The 17,879-nt window shown below is 43.4% G+C and overlaps 1 protein-coding gene across 2 annotated transcripts in view; it reads left to right on the forward strand.

Annotated features, from left to right (window-relative positions):
• Positions 1-8,406, forward strand: part of vash1 (vasohibin 1) — a 31,527-nt gene extending 23,121 nt beyond the window's left edge. For both annotated transcript variants that reach the window (XM_080202147.1, XM_080202146.1), the window contains exon 7: positions 3,443-8,406. In XM_080202147.1, coding sequence (XP_080058273.1) covers positions 3,443-3,512 — 70 coding nt within the window. In that variant the 3' untranslated portion in view covers positions 3,513-8,406. The remainder of the gene's footprint in view (positions 1-3,442) is intronic.
• The last annotated feature ends 9,473 nt before the right edge of the window (positions 8,407-17,879 follow it).

The raw sequence follows: 17,879 nt of genomic DNA on the forward strand, positions 1-17,879 counted from the left end.
CAACTTGTCCATGCCTTTTTAAAACCCCTAAGCTAATCCCAATTGCCCATATCCCTCTATACCCATTGTATCCATGTAACTATCTAAATGCTTTTTAAAAGACAAAATTGTACCCATCTCTACTACTACCTCTGGCAGTTTGTTCCAGACACTCACCACCCTCTGTGTGAAAAAAATTGCCTGTCTGGACACTTTTATATCTCTCACCTTAAACCTGTGCCCTCTAGTTTTAGACTCCCCTATCTTTGGGAAAAGATACTGACTATCAAGCTGATCTGTGCCTCTTATTTTATAGATCTGTATAAGATCAGCCCTAAGCCTCCTACACTCCAGAGAAAAAAGTCCCAGTCTATTCAGCCTGTCCTTATAACTCAATCCATCAAATCCCGGTAGCATCCCAGTAAATCTTTTCTGCACTCTTTCTAGTTTAATAATATCCTTTCTATAACAGGGTGACCAGAATTGCACACAGTATTCCAACTGTGGCCTCACCAATGTCTTGTACAACTTCAACAAGACGTCCCAACTCCAGTATTCAATGTTCTGATCGATGAAACCAAGTATACCGAATGCCGCCTTCACCACTCTGTCCACCTGCGACTCCACTTTCAAAGAGCTATGAATGTGTACCCCTAGATCTCTTTGTTCTGTGATTCTTCCTAACGTCCTACCATTAGCTGAGTAAGTTCTGCCCTGGTTCAATCTAACATCACCTTGTATCATGTTGGTAGAGCCGGGATGGGAAAAGCTGGCAGCACTGGGCATCCCAAGATCAGTGCGCACCTTTGCCTCCTCTCTCTCTCTCTGTCTCTCTTTCTCTCTCCCCCCCCCGCCCCCCCCCCCCCAAAAAAAACACATGCAAGGAGATAAGGTGTTAATCATATGTTAATATATTGAAATAAGGATCCCGAACTATTTTGAGCAAGAGCCTCGTTATGCAGCCATCAAGAGGTGGAGAAACCAGAACACAAAATCTGGCTGATGAGATTCTCGTTTTCAGACTCTTGCAATATTTTATGCTCACGTAAAATTGTGATGACAGTAGTGGTAAAATTAGTGATAACAGTATTTATTCATTTACTCATGCGTATTTGGCATAAGGTCCTTACTATTACTTCTTATTTATTAATTCCTATTGTTTTCCAAGCAGTTTCTTAATATACTACACATTTATATATTACAGTTTGAATAAATAATTGAATGCTGGTTTCTTTTGGATTGCTTTTTTCAAGCTGGAATGTTTCTGATCAGTTAAGAACACAGCCAACATGTTGCCCTTCAGAAATTCTCAGCTGTACTTGTTTTACAGATTGTGTGAAGCATTTGAACGCAGGCTTTGATATATAGTGTAAGCAATTATCATACATCATTGTGGCTAAATAGATGAAACCACAGCCTTCAGTATTCACCTGTTATAAATGCTCCTTCATCAGAATTAATATTCACTTTTATGACCTGAGCTTTTGATGTGCAAACCAACTTTTCTGACTGTATCTACAAAATAATTTGTCTTTCTTTATCAATCTTTATTTTTATTAATTATCAGATGGCACCTGCAAAGTCTGTATTCCACGTTCTCTGCAAGTCCATACAGGGCCTTATTTGACGTTGTTTCTCCACAGTTGTTGTCAGACGTGCTGAAATTTTCTGTTTTTGTTTTAGTATTCTGTGGAATTTAGCTATTTAAAATTTTTGAAGTATTAAAGGGAACTGAGAGAAACTATTTCGACTGCTGAGGGAGTCTAGGATTGGGACATGGACCAAAAATTAGAGTCAAATCTTTCAGAGCTGAAATTGTCAAACACTCAGTTTTCTATCCCTAGCAGCAATTAATGTCTGATCAGTTGATAGTTAACTAAAGATATTAAGAATAGGAACGCAAAATATTTTTGAATGGTGTGAAGCTTAAAAGTGTTGATGTTCAAAGAAATTTGGGTTTTTTTTAAAAGGATCGGTGAAAGTTAACGTGCAAGTACAGTAATCAATTAGGAAAGCAATTGGCATGGTGGCCTTTACTTCAAGAGGATTGGAGCACAGGAAGAAAGTCTTGCTACAACTGTTACAGGGTTTTGGTGAGACCACACCTAAAATACTTGTGAAGTTTTGGTCTCCACATATAAGAGAGGATGTATTTGTATATCCTCTCAGAGCAAAGGTTCACGCGATGGGTCTCTGGGTTGTCCTATGATGAAAAGTTAAATAAATTGGGCTTATATTCTCCAGGATTTAGAAGAATGCGAAGTGATCCCATTGGAGCCTATGAAAGTCCATGGGGGCTTGATAGATTAGACGCTGAGAGATTATTTCTGATGGTTGGAGAGTTTAAAACACGGGGTGTTTAAAACACGGGGTGTTTAAAACACGGGGAGCATAAGGAGAAATTACTTCACTCGAAGGGTTTTGAGCCTTTGGAATTCTCTATATCCCAGGGGGTTATGGGAGTAAAATTAATAGTCATGTGCCTAAGCAAGTCTGCAGGGTCTGCCCTACAGCCCCTCAAAGTGTTGGGGAAGGAAGCTTAAATGAGATAATTAAGGGGTGGTAGTTATAGGACGGATGTCAGAGGTAGGTTCTTCACCCAGAGGGTGGTGGGGGAATGGAATGCCCTGCCTGCTGCAGTTGTAGATGCACCTAGTTTGTGGGCATTTAAGAGGTCCGTGGATAGGTTTATGGATGGAAAGGGATTGGTTTAGCTTAGAGGGTCATTGCTTTTTTCTTAATTGGTCGGCGCAACATCATGGGCCGAAGGGCCTGTTCTGCGCTGTAATGTTCTATGTTCTATATATTCTATCATTAAATACATTTAAGGCTTTGATCTCAGGAAATTAAGGTTTCTTTTAATGAAATTTAGTTATTACTGTCACAAGTAGGCTTGCATTAACACTGCAATTAAGTTATTGTGAATATCCCTTATTCACCAAACTCTGGCACCTGTTCGGGTAGACTTAGCATGGCTGGTGCACCTAACCAGCATGTCTTTCAGACTGATAGGAAACCCACGCAGACACAGGGAGAACATGCAAACTCCACACAGACAGACATTCCAAACCAGAAATCGAATCCAGGTCCTTGGCACTGTGAGGCAGCAGTGCTAACCACTGTGCCACCGTGCTGCCCTTGAGTGGGCGGGAAAATGGAATTAAGGCCAAGATCAACCATGATCATATTGAATGGTGTAACAGACTCAGACAGTCTAATGATCTATTGCTGCTCCTATTTCTTGTGTTAAGGAATATGGAACAAAGACAGATTGTATCGAGTTAGTTTGCAGGTCGGCAATGAACGGCAAAACAGGCTGAAGGAACTAAACACTTCCAACTGTCCCAACGTTCAAACTGGGGAATATTTGTGTTTTTACAGTCTCTATGAAAGACATTTGTTTTTCAGCCTCTCTCGAGCCATTGACCTTCTTCCTGAACTTTGTGCCTTTTTCCTTATCCAGATCTTCAGGAGAGAAGAAAACAACAGATCAAAAGAACCTCAATGATGTGGGCTATCAGATACGTGTGTGAACAATCCACTGTGGGGTCCATGTGTGACCAATCCACCATTCTCTTTGCAGAGACTTCAATCCATGAAAAGGACCTTCCATGCACTGAACTGAACTCTCAGAATAAGAATGAAGGATACCGTATAGTATTTCAAAGTAGTGGTCAGCAGTATTAAATTAATTGTGACTTTTTACATTTTTATTTCTATATATTTTCTTTAATACGTTTGAAAGTAGTTTGTTTCAGTTGGGCTGAGAGCTGAAGGGAAGACCTTTGATAAGAAGTTATCCCATTTCTTTGGGAGTGGTTGAGAACCCTTGGTGGACAGTAGAGTTTATAAATCAATGTTATAAGATCCTCCAAAGGGGAGCAATGATTCACTTTCACTGATACTGAGCCATACAGACCAGGAAAATCCCAAACTCTATCCCTAGTCAATGTGGATCTCAGCCAGGGATGCAGTCAGTATGCCACAGCCCAGGATGGGAAGAATCCACTTGGACTTCCATTCCTGATCACAGTCCAGTGACCCCAGCGTGTGGGTGTTTGGGTGAGGATAGTGTTGGGTTCTGTCCCTTATAGTCAAAAACCTGCCAACATTCACTGCAGAAGAATTACGCATCAGGATTGGCCACTGCAGTGAGCTACCAGCAAATGACCAGTGCCTGTGCAAACCATATCTCAACAAACCTGTGTCACCACTCCACATACAACACAGCCCTACTCTCAAAGTGGTCAGATTTAAATCTAGATGTGCCTCCACTGCCCTCCCCTCCCTGAAATCAGAAATTCTCAGTGTTCATTGGTTTGCAGCAGCAGCAATCAGTCACCAGCTGAGAAGCAGTTGGTGATCTCATTTCTCATGTTCCTACATCACAATGATTCAAATTACATTGACTTCTCACAAGAGGGAAACATATTTATTAACCTGCCCAACTTAGTGGATGATAATAGCACATTCCTCAGAAGGTATTGCAGCTTGACTCCCAAGTTGTCACCCACTAATTTAATGATTGGGTGGGGAGTAGGACTTTTGTTAAATTGCATAGACTCCAGTACATCTACGTTCTGTTCCATTTCACTGGACAATCCCATGTGCTGCTCTTGCCTCGAAAGAGGAGAATTTATTCACTGCCCCACCCTACCCCAGTATATAAGTAATGTGGCGGCCTGGTACCACATTGACAGTTCATTGGTACCCCTTGGCGTTGAGGTTTGTCCCTCAGGTCTGCGTGTATTGTTAATGTTGGGCAGATGATGACTTTTCACTCCCAATGATTAGCCTCTGCCTGGTTTCTGTGATTCTGTAAAACCCTTCAGCGTTTACATTTCTGAAGCAGGTTCTGATATTAGTTTTTCACTTGTAATGGAACTCAAAATAATTCAATTTTATTTATAATTTTTCATACTTGAAGAAAATTGTTTTATGTTTTAAAAATAACTTTCTGAAACTCTCCTATTTGTAGCTGTTGACCACTTGAATTTCTATTTTATTTCTCGGGTGATTTTTATTTTTCATATTGATAATCTTTCCTTCCGTTTTTCTTCTCTGCTCTTTTTACTCTTTCTTACTTAAAATGTGAATAATATGCTGCAGTTTAAAGTATTTTAGGAATTTGGAAATTCTGAGCTCAGCAATCCCACCATTTTTTAACCCTAACCCTAACAGCAACCCCCCGCCCCCATCCAAATTCTTGCAATTCTCCCTCCAGCAAATCATCTAATTGTTTCTTAGACCCATTCCTGTTTTCTGGAGTGCTCAACAGGACAGAGAAGGCTTCACCCTCAAAACCAAACCAGTTTGAGATCCTCCTTTCACTCAGTTTGACCCTTGTTTAAAGAATATCTTCAGAGGGTGAATAGTTGGATAGTTTGAATGGTGCAGCGTTTAAAGAGAGATCTGTGACACAACACTGAGAACACTGCCCTGTCTGTGTATTAAAATCTAACAAGCATTCTGATCTCTTGATGCCTTTTATCCCTTTTGTTCCCATCAGTATTGGAATCTGCTGTATTGGTTGTCTGGTTCACTCATGACGTTACTCACATTAAGACTTTAATTAGAATAACATATTTAAAATTGGAGGAGAGAGGTTTGGGTTTAATTTGATTAGATTTTAATATGCTGAAAACTGTGGGACTGACTAAGTCTGTTTCTTAAAAGGCCAAATTTTCAAATTAAGAGCTGGAGGAAGGATCCATGAAAATCTCAGCAAGGATACAGAAAATAAAATCGTAAGATATGAAGACAGTGCTTTGAGTGAGTCATAAGAAGCCGGTTCCACTCTGAAAACTATTGTGGGTGGAATTTACGCCTCCTAAATGATGCTTTTTGATGGTTGGGGGAGGGGGGGGTGGTTGGGAGTTTAAACAGACAGGAGAATGGCGGGTGTGGTCCCTGCCCCTTCCTCACCCCCAGCAGGAAGCCTCATTGATCGGCTTCCTGCCTTGCCACCAGTTAGGGTCCTTAAGCAGATAACTAATGTTCATTTAAGAGCCTCATCCCTCCATCGCTGGTGCTATTATTATATGTGCGGAATATGACAAATGATTTATGTTTGGGGTTCCTCCAGGGTGGGGGAGGTCATAGAAATAGAATCATAGAAATCCTACAGTGCAGAAAGAGGCCATTTGGCCCATTGAGTCTGCACTGACCACAATCCCACCCAGGCCCTATCCCTATATCCCTACATATTTTACTCAATAATCCCTCTAACCTACACATTGCAGGACACTAAGGGGCAATTTTAGCATGGCCAATCAACCTAACCCGCACACTCTTGGACTGTGGGAGGAAACCGGAGCACCCGGAGGAAACCCACACAGACACAAGAAGAATGTGCAAACTCCACACAGACAGTGACACGAGCCAGGAATTGAACCCAGATTCCTGGACCTGTGAAGCAGCAATGCTAACCACCGTGCTACCGTGCCACCCAGTCTCATTCAAATGCACAGTGTCTAATTGAGGGACCAAATATCAGTTGGGGGGTCTTACAGGATGTGAGAGCAACATCCTGCCTTGCTGGTGACCCCTCTCACCCCACCCCCACCATCACTCACTTGTAGTGTGGGGTTGTACGATGATGCTTAGCCTCAGGTGGATAACGTACCGGCAGCAGTCACTGCCCCTCTGGTGATGTTGCAAATCAGTAGAGTTGCTGGGCCTCTGGCTGGTGGATTCTGACAGACAGGAAACCCGCCCTCCACACAGAGTCCTACCACTGCCCAGATGTTCAGTTACTCAGCTCGCCCTCCAGCACAGGGCTCCTGTTAGATCTCTGGCTGGAGAACAAGATCCCTGGCACCTCCACCCAGTGACTAGGCTGAAAACACTTTAAAAATCACGAGTACAGGCCTCATTTCCTCAAATATTGAATTTGATGGTGGAGCAGGCTCGAAGGGCCAAAAGGTGTACTCCACCTTCTAGTTTCTATGTATCAGAATTCTGCTTTAAAGGGTAGACAGGTGAATAACATAGATTAAGGACATTAGGTTCTTGTGTAACAAGGGGATTGGAAGATCATTTGGGAAATAGGTTGCATTGCGGCAGAAGAAAGCCGTGGTTTCTGGATTTAAAATAAGGAACAGAGGAATGAGATGGACTAGCTGGTTAGAAGCGGTGGGACTTGAGGTTGAATCCGTATACTCAATAGATTAAAGTCTCTTCCACCTCCCCACTCCTTGTTTTTGATGTTGCAAGGGTCCACAATGAGTTGGGGTATCCTCAGCTCTGAGAATCTAACCTATAATGAACCCAAATTTGTTAAATTTAGTGATTTACCTCAGGAAGATTTAATAATTTGGTGTAGGAAGAAATGGAACATAGTGATGTCATAGAGCATTTAGTATTAAACTAAGCAGTGAAGTGAGTTTGATGGGGGGTCAGTGTCGAGGGAGCCTTACTCTGTATCTAACCCCGTGCTGTATGTGGCCAGGGAGTGTTTGATGGGGACAGTGTCGAAGGAGCTTTACTCTGTATCTAATTGGCAGTATTCTTCCAGGCTCTGGCAGTTTTTAACTTCTGCCCTGCTCCACCAAAACCTGGGAACATCAAGGCTGGTCGATGTACTCTGAAGCATGTTGTCGTTTGTACTGTGATATCTCTCTAGCCATTAAATGGTTGTTTTCTCTCCAAATCATTTTTACTTGATAGCTTCCTTCAACTGTTGAACATGGAAGCATCAATATAAAGTTAAACCTTGAAATTTGAAGGATTTTTTTCCTTTCACAGAATGGCAAGTAGGCTTCCAGGAAAAGCAGTCTTATTGACAACAGGACCTGATGAAAATCTGGTTAGGCAGAAAAGTAAGGGTAAGTACAGATAGAGAAGATGCTGTCTAGGACATAATGTTTCGTGAATTGCTGGAGCCATGAGAGAGTCATGCCAAGGCAGGCAGTCTGTCAGGGGTAAATAGTCAATCATGTACATCTGGAGTTTATTGTGATTTAATCTTTGGGCAGAATGCCACAGCTCCGGAATCCATAATAGTGTAGAGTGTAATGGACTGTAGGGAGAGTGAATAGTAAATAGTTGAGAATGTACATGAATTGTGGAAGGAGATTGAGTGAGTAGATTGAGTTTATAATGGTGTGGATTGTCTTGAGGCTATCAAAGGGAAATTAAATAGGTTGCTATAGAGTCTGTAATGATCTACGAAGTATTTATAGCACAGAAATAGGCAATTCAATCTGCCAGGTCCATGAATCTCCTCCCACCCTGCATCATCTAACCTCATCTAACTTTCCCCTCATTGCGTTGATATGATTCATAAGAACATAAGAAATAGGAGCAGGACTAGGCCATCTAGCCCTTCGAGCCTGCCCCGCCATTCAATAAGATCATGGCTGATCTGAAGTGGCTCAGTTCCACTTTCCCGCCTTCTCCCCATAACCCTTAATCCCCTTGCCTATCAAAAACCTATCTACTCGCATCTTAAATATATTTAGCGAGGCAGCCTCCACCACTTCAACGGGCAGAGAATTCCAGAGATTCACCACCCTTTGAGTGAAGAAGTTCCTCCTCAACTCCGTTCTAAACTTCCCCCCCCCCCCTACTTATCTTGAGGCTGTGCCCTCTAGTCCTACTGTCCTTTCTGAGCGGGAAGAGCCTCTCCACCTCTATCCTATCCATCCCATTCATCATCTTATATATCTCAGTGAGATCTCCCCTCATTCTTCTAAACTCTAACGAGTACAAGCCTAGTTTATTCAGCCTCTCCTCATAGCTCAACCCCCTCAACTCCAGTATCAGCCTAGTGAACCTCCTCTGCACTCCCTCCAAGGCCAAAATATCCTTGCGTAAGTGCGGCGACCAAAACTGCACACAGTACTCCAGCTGCAGCCTCACCAGTGCCCTGTACAGTTGCAGTAAGACCTCCCTACTTTTATATTCAATCCCCCTCGCTATGAAGGCCTACATCCCGTTCACTTTCCTGACCACCTGCTGCACCTGCAAGCTGGGTTTTTGCGACTCATGCACAAGGACCCCGAGGTCCCTCTGCACCGTAGCATGCTGCAGCTTTTCGCCATGTAAGTAGTAGTCCTTCCTACCATTATTCTTACCAAAATGGACAACTTCACACTTGCCAACATTAAATTCCATTTGCCAGTTCCTGGCCCATTCGCCCAGCCTATCTAGATCCTTCTGCAGACTCTCCACACCCTCCGCACAATTTGCCGTTCCACCAATCTTGGTGTCATCAGCAAATTTCGACACCCTGCACTCGGTTCCCTCCTCCAGATCATCTATATAAATGGTAAATAGCTGAGGCCCCAGCACCCACCCCTGGGGCACTCCACTAGTCACCATCCGCCAATCCGAATAGCACCCATTGACCCCCACTCTCTGCCTCCTATTTGACAGCCAATCCCCTATCCACGCTAACACCCTACCCCCAACTCCATGCCCCCTAACCTTCTGTAACAACCTCTTGTGCGGCTCAACCATACCGCTAGTCGCAAGTTCTACTTTGTCCCCACTCTTTGGATACAGGTTTCTCCTGATTTTCTTACTGGATTTATTAATGACTATCTTTTATATTTATGGTCTCGAACTCTGTTCTTGTCTGTCAGTCAAAACATCCTTTCGATGTCTGTCTATCAAAACCTTTGTAATCTGAAAGACCTCACCACCATTTACTCAAGGCCAATTGGGGATGAGTGAAAAATGCTAACCTGGAGTGAAATGATTTTTAATTCTATCAGGACGCCCCCACAGCCGCCTCTTCCTGAGAGACAAAAACCCAATCTTACTCTTTTTTTACTGATAGTTTGGTTATCAATATAACCTTCTCCAAGACCTGTGTGTTCTTTTTATAATGTATTCGCAGTGGCCCAAAGTTTAGTTTCTCTGCTTTTAAATTCTATCCTTCTGGAAATAGACCCCGGTGTTTAGCTTCTTTATTTCATTGGTCTTATTAACTTGCATTTTTACTTTTAGTAATCTAGTGCATCGTACTCCCAGATTGCTCTGCTCCTTTTACCTTTTAGACATTTGGGAAAAGGGGAACTTTAAGCATGAAGGGTTGGGGAAGGGACTATTAACAATGTTATGAAATATCGAATACATGGAGGGACAGCCAACTTCCACATTGAACTGAACACTTCTGAGCCTGCCAGAAACCTGCATGAGATTGTCATGTCATTGGAAGATAGATAATAGGAGTAACAGTAGCCCATTCAGCCCCTCAAGCCTGCTCTGCCATTCAACTACACCATAGATGATATACTTCAATGCCATTTTCATACACTATCATCAAACCATTAAGACCATAAGACACAAGAGCAGAATTAGGCCCCTCAGCCCATCGAGTCTGCTCCGCCATTCAATCATGGATGATATTTTTCTCATCCTCACTCTCCTGCCTTTTCCCCATAACCCCTGATCCCTTATTAATCAAGAACCTATCTATCTACATCTTGAAGACATTTAGTGACCTGGCCTCCAGCCTTCTGCAGCAAAGAGTTCCACAGATTCATCACTCCCTAACTGGAGAAATTCCTCCTCATCTCTGTTTTAAAGGATCGTCCCTTTAGCCTGAGGTTGTCCCCTCTGGTTCTAGATTTTCCTACTGGTGGAAACATCCTCTCCGTGTCCACTCTACCCAGGTCTTGCAGTGTCCTGTAAGTTTCAATAAGATCCCCCCTCATCCTTCTAAACTCCGAGTACAGACCCAGAGTCCTCAATTGTTCCTCATGTGACAAGCTGTTCATTCCAGGGATCATTCTTGTGAACCTCCTCTGGACACTTTCCAGGACCTTAGACACAGGGTCCAAAACTGCTTGCAAAACTCCAAATAGGGTCTGACCAGAGCCTTATACAGTGTTATAAGTATGTCCCTGCTCCTGTATTCTAGCCCTCTCAACATGAATGCTTACGTTACATTTGCCTTCCTAACTGCAGACTGAACTTGCACATTAACCTTAAGAGAACCTTGAACAATGACTCCCAAGTCCCTTTGTGTCTCTGATGTTCTAAGCATTTCACCATTCAGAAAATAGTCTATGCCTCCATTCCTCCTTCCAAAGTGCATAGCCTCACATCGTATTCCATTGTATATCGCTTGATGCCTCTAATGCCTAGAAATTGATCCCACAACTCCGAGGTGATTGAGAATTCTAAAGATTCAGCACATCTGCTGAGTGAAGAAATGTCTCCTCGTCTCTGTCTGTAATGGCCTCATTTTCTGAGACTGTTTTCCCTGTTTTCAGGACCATCCCCTCATCTTCTTTTAATATTATATTCCATCTGCTGTGTTCTTGCCCATTCACTTAGCCTGCCGAAAACCTCTTTGCATCCTCCTCACAACTTGCATTCCCACCTCTCTTTGTGCCATCAGCAAACTTGGAAAACATTGGCCTGGATTCTCTGACCTATCCTGGATTCTCCAGTTCCACTGCTGTGAATGGGGATTTGGCTAAGCCAAGTTCTCTCTTGTTCTGGCAACGGCAGTGGGGCGTGTAACATTGGAAAATTCTGGCCATTACGTTTAGTCCCCATGTCCGTGTTATTTATACAGGTTGTGAATAGCTGGAGCCCAAACACTGATCCGTGCAGTATGCACCGGTCACAGCCTGCCAACCTGAGAATAACCCAGTTATTCCTCAGATTTGAGAATGCAGAAAGCCAATTAGCTGCAGGGTTAATCCTGGATTCTGACTTGAACTGCCAGCAGACTGGTTTCCAAAGCTATCAGAAACTCCCCAGGTTCAACAAGGCACGAATTGAAGAGGATGAATAATTTGGAGTCTGAAATTTCTTTAAAAATAGAGCTTTGACAAGTGTTGCTTTACCTAAGAGGCTGCTTGTTCACAGGGTTTATTCTGAGAGCGTGCTTTCACTTGGAGGTGATTTCCGTGACTGGAAGTCATTTCTGTTATCTTTTCTAACTTTGATTTGCCCTGCCCAGCTGTCCTGTCGGCCTTCACTAACATGGAAGCAGCTTCTGCAGCTCTCCCTTGGCCCTTTGAGAAACAATAGAAGCAGCAACAGCATGTGCAGGAGGAGCAAATCAACAGGAGCTGCAACCTCACCCATTTACAACTCCAAATGACAGAGGGCTTTACTGCGGAGCTCCAGCTCTGAGGAGAATCCACCACCAACATGGGGTATAAGAGGCAGAGGATCAGCTTTATGGACATGACGTGAGTGCCATTGCATCAGGAAGCCCAGACTTTCACAACAGATCATTGCTGTCGTCTCCTGCCAAGTGGGATAGGTGGACAAGGCATTGCCAGTGGGCTCATAAGGTCACCAAAGCCCTGAATTTCTTTGTCTCAGGCTCCTTCCAGGATTCCACTGTGACACCTGCAGTGTTCAGGTGGATTTCCCAGGTGATTAATGTCAAGTTTGCCGGCATTCTGCATTATTTCTCAATCACAACGTATTCCACTCCAATGTTTACCTCTAATATTACTGCAAGATTATCATGCATGTCTGTGTAAGTTAGCCAGGAACAGTTATTCACACCTCCAAACAACACCAGCTGATAGTGCCTTGGAGACAAGTGTTAACTTCTAAACATTTACAATAGAAGTATCAATCTGGCACATTTTTAAACACCCGAGTGATTTCCCTTCTGGAAATACAAAGCCTTTTTTGACTTTGATGTTATGTAATCCCTGTGACTTCAGGAAAGCTGGTGACCAGCTGCTCATTCCCCTGCTCTACCTGCTCAGACACTCGTGGTTAAAGTATTTTTGGAACCTGTGAGGGCTCTGCTAAATGTTGCCTGAAACTCTGCAGGGGCAAACAGGAGGTGACATGGGTTCTGAATTATGGGTGAGAAATTCTTGAGCAGAATCCCACTTCCCCATCTTCCCATTTGCACACCCGCACCTCCCTGTTAGCCCAGAGCTGGAGGGCATCTGTTACATTTCAGTGGGGCACCAAATGACCAGGACAGAGCTTTCCTTCAGCCTTGTTAAAGTGGCAGACGGATTGTGAAGGCCATTGGTGAGGATCAGCAGTCACTTGATCACTGCTATTACTGATGCTTCATACAGATGGTCAATCTTTTCATGCAGGTGAACACCAGCACAAAGGCCTGAGACACCAGGGTATTCATTCAGGAGATGGGCTCTTCCAATCCAGCTCCGGTCATCTGCATTGCGGCTGGAAATGCTGACAGAGCCTCACACATTTTCTGCTGCTGCTTCAGAATAGTCCTCTTTGTCAATGCCTGCAATCTTTCCACGTTTAGATCATTATTAAACTAGAAAGAGTGCAGAAAAGATTTACTGGGATGCTACTGGGACTTGGTGGTTTGAGCTATGAGAGGCTGGATAGATGGGACTTTTTTTCCCTGGAGCGTAGGAGGCTGAGGGGCGATCTTTATAGAGGTCTACAAACTAATGAGGGGCACAGATCAGCTAGATAGTCAATATCTTTTCCCAAAGGTAGGGGAGTCTAAAACTAAAAGGCCTAGGTTTAAGGTGAGAGGGGAGAGATACAAAAGCGTGCAGAGGTGCAATTTTTCACACAGAAGGTTGAGAAGGTGCTGCCAGAGGTGGGTACAGTTGTATCTTTTAAAAGCATTTAGACAGTTACATGGGTAAGATGGGTATAGAGGGACAAGGCCCAAATGTAGGCAATTGGCACTAGCTTAGTTAGTTGGTTAGGCCACATTTGGAGTACTGCGTCCAGTTCTGGTCGCCACACTACCTGAAGGACGTGGAGGCTTTGGAGAGAGTGCAGAGGAGGTTTACCAGGATGTTGCCTGGTGTGGAGGGTCTTAGCTATGAGGAGAGATTAGGTAAACTGGGGTTGTTCTCCCTGGAAAGACGGAGAATGAGGGGAGACCTAATAGAAGTGTATAAAATTATGAGGGGTATAGATAGGGTGAACAGTGGGAAGCTTTTTCCCAGGTCGGAGGTGACAATCATGAGGGGGTCACAGGTTCAAGGTGAGAGCGGCGAGGTTTAACTCAGATATCAGAGGGACGTTTTTTATATAGAGGGTGGTGGGGGCCTGGGATACGCTGCCAGATAGGTAGTGGAGGCAGACATGCTGGGATCGTTTAAGACTTATCTGGATAGTCACATGAGCAGACTGGGAATGGAGGGATACAAACGAATGGTCTAGTTGGACCAATGAGTGGCGCAGGCTTGGAGGGCCGAAGGGCCTGTTTCCTGTGCTGTACTGTTCTTTGCTCTTTAGTGGTAAGTACTGGGCAGCATGGACAAGTTTTTCCATGCTGTAAACCTCTATGACTCTATGATTATTGCTATACCTGTCATGACAATTCTAATTAGTTCATGATTATGGCCACCCACTCCATTCAATGCTTATAACTAAGAAGGAGGCCATTGATCCAGTGCCTGTTCTCTGGAAGAACAGTTCAGCTGATTCCAATTGCCAATCCTCTCTCTGTAACCCTACAACTGTTTAATCCAGGCGTTTATCGAATTTCCTCTCAATACCCATGTTTGAATCATCTTGTAGCACACTATCAGGCAGTGTGTTCCAGATCATAACCACTCACTGCAGAAAGCTGGTATTCCTCATTTCGCCTTTGGCTCTTTGCCATTCACCTTAAATCCGTGCCCCCCCCATCCCGTTCTTGAGCTTTCTGCTGATGGGAAAGCTTTTCTCTTCACCTTGAGCCCTCATAGTTTTGAATAACTCTATCAAATCTCTTCTCAACTTCCCCTTCTTCAGGAAGACCACCGTATCCCTCCCTCCAGTCCGAAAAACATTCACCAGTACAATCTATTTTATTTAACCAATTGTGTATCTGTGTCATCAGTAACATTGACAACCCCACCCCACCCGCCACCACATGCAAGAATAAATCTTAAAAAGCCAAATTGGTTTGTTTCTTGCCATTTTTTTATAAGTAAGAATCATATCAGCATATATATGAATTATATTAGCTATATGTTAGATTGTCTAGGGACAATGCAATGAGATTAAGTGGGTAGATAGAGCATATGGTGGAGTGCAGGGTAGATTCGTTTGAAAAGGAGAATAAAATGGATAAAGTCTATTAAGAATCAGTGTCAGGAATAGTGCCAAGAGCAGGCCAGCAGCCGGAGAAAGAATTTTTAAAAATCAATAAGTCTCCTTGTGCTACTTCCTTTCTTGATTCTGTGACCTTGTGGTAAAAGGGATCATGTCTGAGATTCAGATCAGAGTTGGGAAGCACCCTGAATCACGTTATTCTGATTATAGCTGTGTGTGCTTGGCAATGGCCCTTTTCAGTTTAGTATGAAATGCTTTCCAGTCTCGCAACGTAACACGTTTAAATGGAAATATATAGATATGTAACGGCTGCTTTAAGAAACAGGATGTTGTGTGATGAAGCTAGTGCGTACACCAGTTGATTAACTGTAAAAGAGCTGCCTCTGGCTGCACCCTCCAACTGTGTACAAAATACTTCCAGTGTAACATTGAGCCCAGGGAGTTGGCTGTGTTTCCTTTTATCCCGCTCCTTCCATACATCCCAGAAAATAATAGCTGCTAATTTGACTGTGTCGCTGTTTTCTGCTGTGAAGTATAGAATGGACAGATTGTAGTTGACTCTCAACTGTATTCTGGAATGGCCGAGCAAGCCACTCTGTGCAAGAGCAATAGGGATGGGCAGTAAATGCTGGCCAGCCAGCAATGCCCATGTCCAATGAATGAATGGGAAAAAAATCAAACAAAGCAGTGAGATTGAACAATCCCCACACTCAGAACCCTCTTTTTAGGCATTCTTAGACAGCCCGTAACAGCTACACTCTTTGACTTGGTTTGCACCTCCCATTCCCAAAAAATTTCTCTAAGGCTGGCAAAGATCCTGGGTTCCACTGAACATCTCCCCACCTTGGCATGGCTGAGATTGGGCAGAGATAGCTGGGATATTTTTTAACATTCATTCGTGGGACATGGGCGTCGCTGGCTGGCCAGCATTTATTGCCCATCCCTAGTTGCTCTTGAGAAGGTGGTGGTGAGCTGCCTTCTTAAATCTCTGCAGTCCATGTGCTGTGTGTTGACCCACAACACCGTTAGCGAGGGAATTTCAGAATTTTGACCAATGACTGTGGAGGAACGGTGATATATTGGGGCTCAGAGGCTGTTGCTTGTCAGTGTTCCACAGAAGATTGGTGAGGCATTAAAGGATATTTCCCCTTCATTTGTGACATTCACTCTCAATGAATAATGACAAGGTGTTCACCCTGACCCACACACAGGCCTTTTTAAATGTAATGTCTCAGGTGATCGATTTATTGATGCTGTGCCGTCTCTGCAGGATGTCTTTAATTGTGTGACTTGTGTCTAACATTACCGCTAGGCCCAGTCTCCTTCAGTTGTGTGAGATCACTTTTATAAATAGATTTTGGAATGTTCCTTTTGCAAGGGTTGGATATAGGTTCAGAGATCAGTTTGCAGTTTTATTTTTGATTTATACTGCAGTCAGCAAAACAGACCCAAAACACAAGGTGCTTTAATTTCCTAATTTTATGTGAATAAGCTGCAGAGTTTGGCTATGAGTATTCGAGAATCATTGCTCCAAACTGTCTCTTGCTACAACCTGTGTGGGCTGTGATGTGCCATAAACCAACAAGCCAGATGGAGGGATATCTCTACCAACTGCTCTTTCACTGGGCAAATGTGATTTGTTCTTTGTTTTGTAAATTCAACTTTATAAATTAAACTGATCCAAATACTGTCTCTCTCCCTCTTTGTGGCTGGATTTGTTTCAAACACTGAGCTTAGCCGTTTGAGTTCTCACAGCAATGAGATATTCATGATGAGCAGAGCTGTTGGCTGAGTTCCAGACTTCAGCGACTAGGAGGAAGGAATAGGTGCACCTACTCTCATTGGTGGAATATGAGACTGTGCATGGAGAGGTCATGGCCAGCACATTTTCCCAGCTCTCTTATTCATGCTCCTTTACAAGAGTACAAGAGGACTCATTCTGTGACAAGGTACCAAGTTCTCCCATTACTCCCTGTCTACTCCCCACCCAGTGAGGGAACTAAGTTTGTGTTCTGTTACAGATATACATTCTAACGATTGTATTTTGAATGCTTAATGTTGTAATGAAAAGATCCATGCAGGTATCTAATGCCTTTACAGGTGCACATAGTAAGAAGTCTCACAACACCAGGTTAAAGACTAACAGGTTTATTTGGTAGCACAAGCTTTCCGAGCGCTGCAGCACCCAGAAAGCTAGTGGCACATGTGACCAAATAAATCTGTTGGACTTTAGCCTGGTGTTGTGAGCCTCCTTACTATATTTACCCCAGTCCAACCATGGCATCTCCACATTACAGGTGCAGTTGGTGCAACGCTGAGCATTGAGAGATCTTTTCAAGAGACATTATTCACAAAAACAGAAGCACCTCTTCCCCTGGGAGATGCTATCCTTTGTATGAAACATAAAACCAAAGCAGCCATCAGTTGTGGATAAAGATCCCATTGCAGTATTCAAAGAGCAGGGAAAGTTCTCCCCATGTCCAGACAACATTCCTTGCTCATTTAGAACAACTCCATACACAACTTGGGGAGGGGAGGGGTGGGGAGGCATTCATCACATTTGTAGAATCTTCCAGAGTGTGAAATAGAAGTGTATTTCCCCATGTTTCAATCAGTGGGCCTTGGATTAAGGAAGCACTTCTTAGCCATAGATCCTTGCTCAATTAATAATTTTAAACACAAATGCTGGATATTTACCAGGCAAGGGTGTAAAGTATCGATCTATTGGGTAGAATCATAGGATGGTTACAGTGTAGAAGGCCATTTGGCTGGCCGTGCCCATGCTGGCTCTATAAAGGCAACTCTATTAGTTCCAATCCTGTGCCTTTTCCCTGTACCCTGATAATTTTCTTTCTCTTCAGGTAATTATTCAATTCCCTTTAGAAAGCTATGATAGAATTTGCCCCCACCACACTGTCAGGCAG

Source organism: Carcharhinus amblyrhynchos, chromosome 14, assembly GCF_965287045.1.
Source record: "Carcharhinus amblyrhynchos chromosome 14, sCarAmb.v2.hapA, whole genome shotgun sequence".
NCBI lineage: Eukaryota > Metazoa > Chordata > Chondrichthyes > Carcharhiniformes > Carcharhinidae > Carcharhinus > Carcharhinus amblyrhynchos.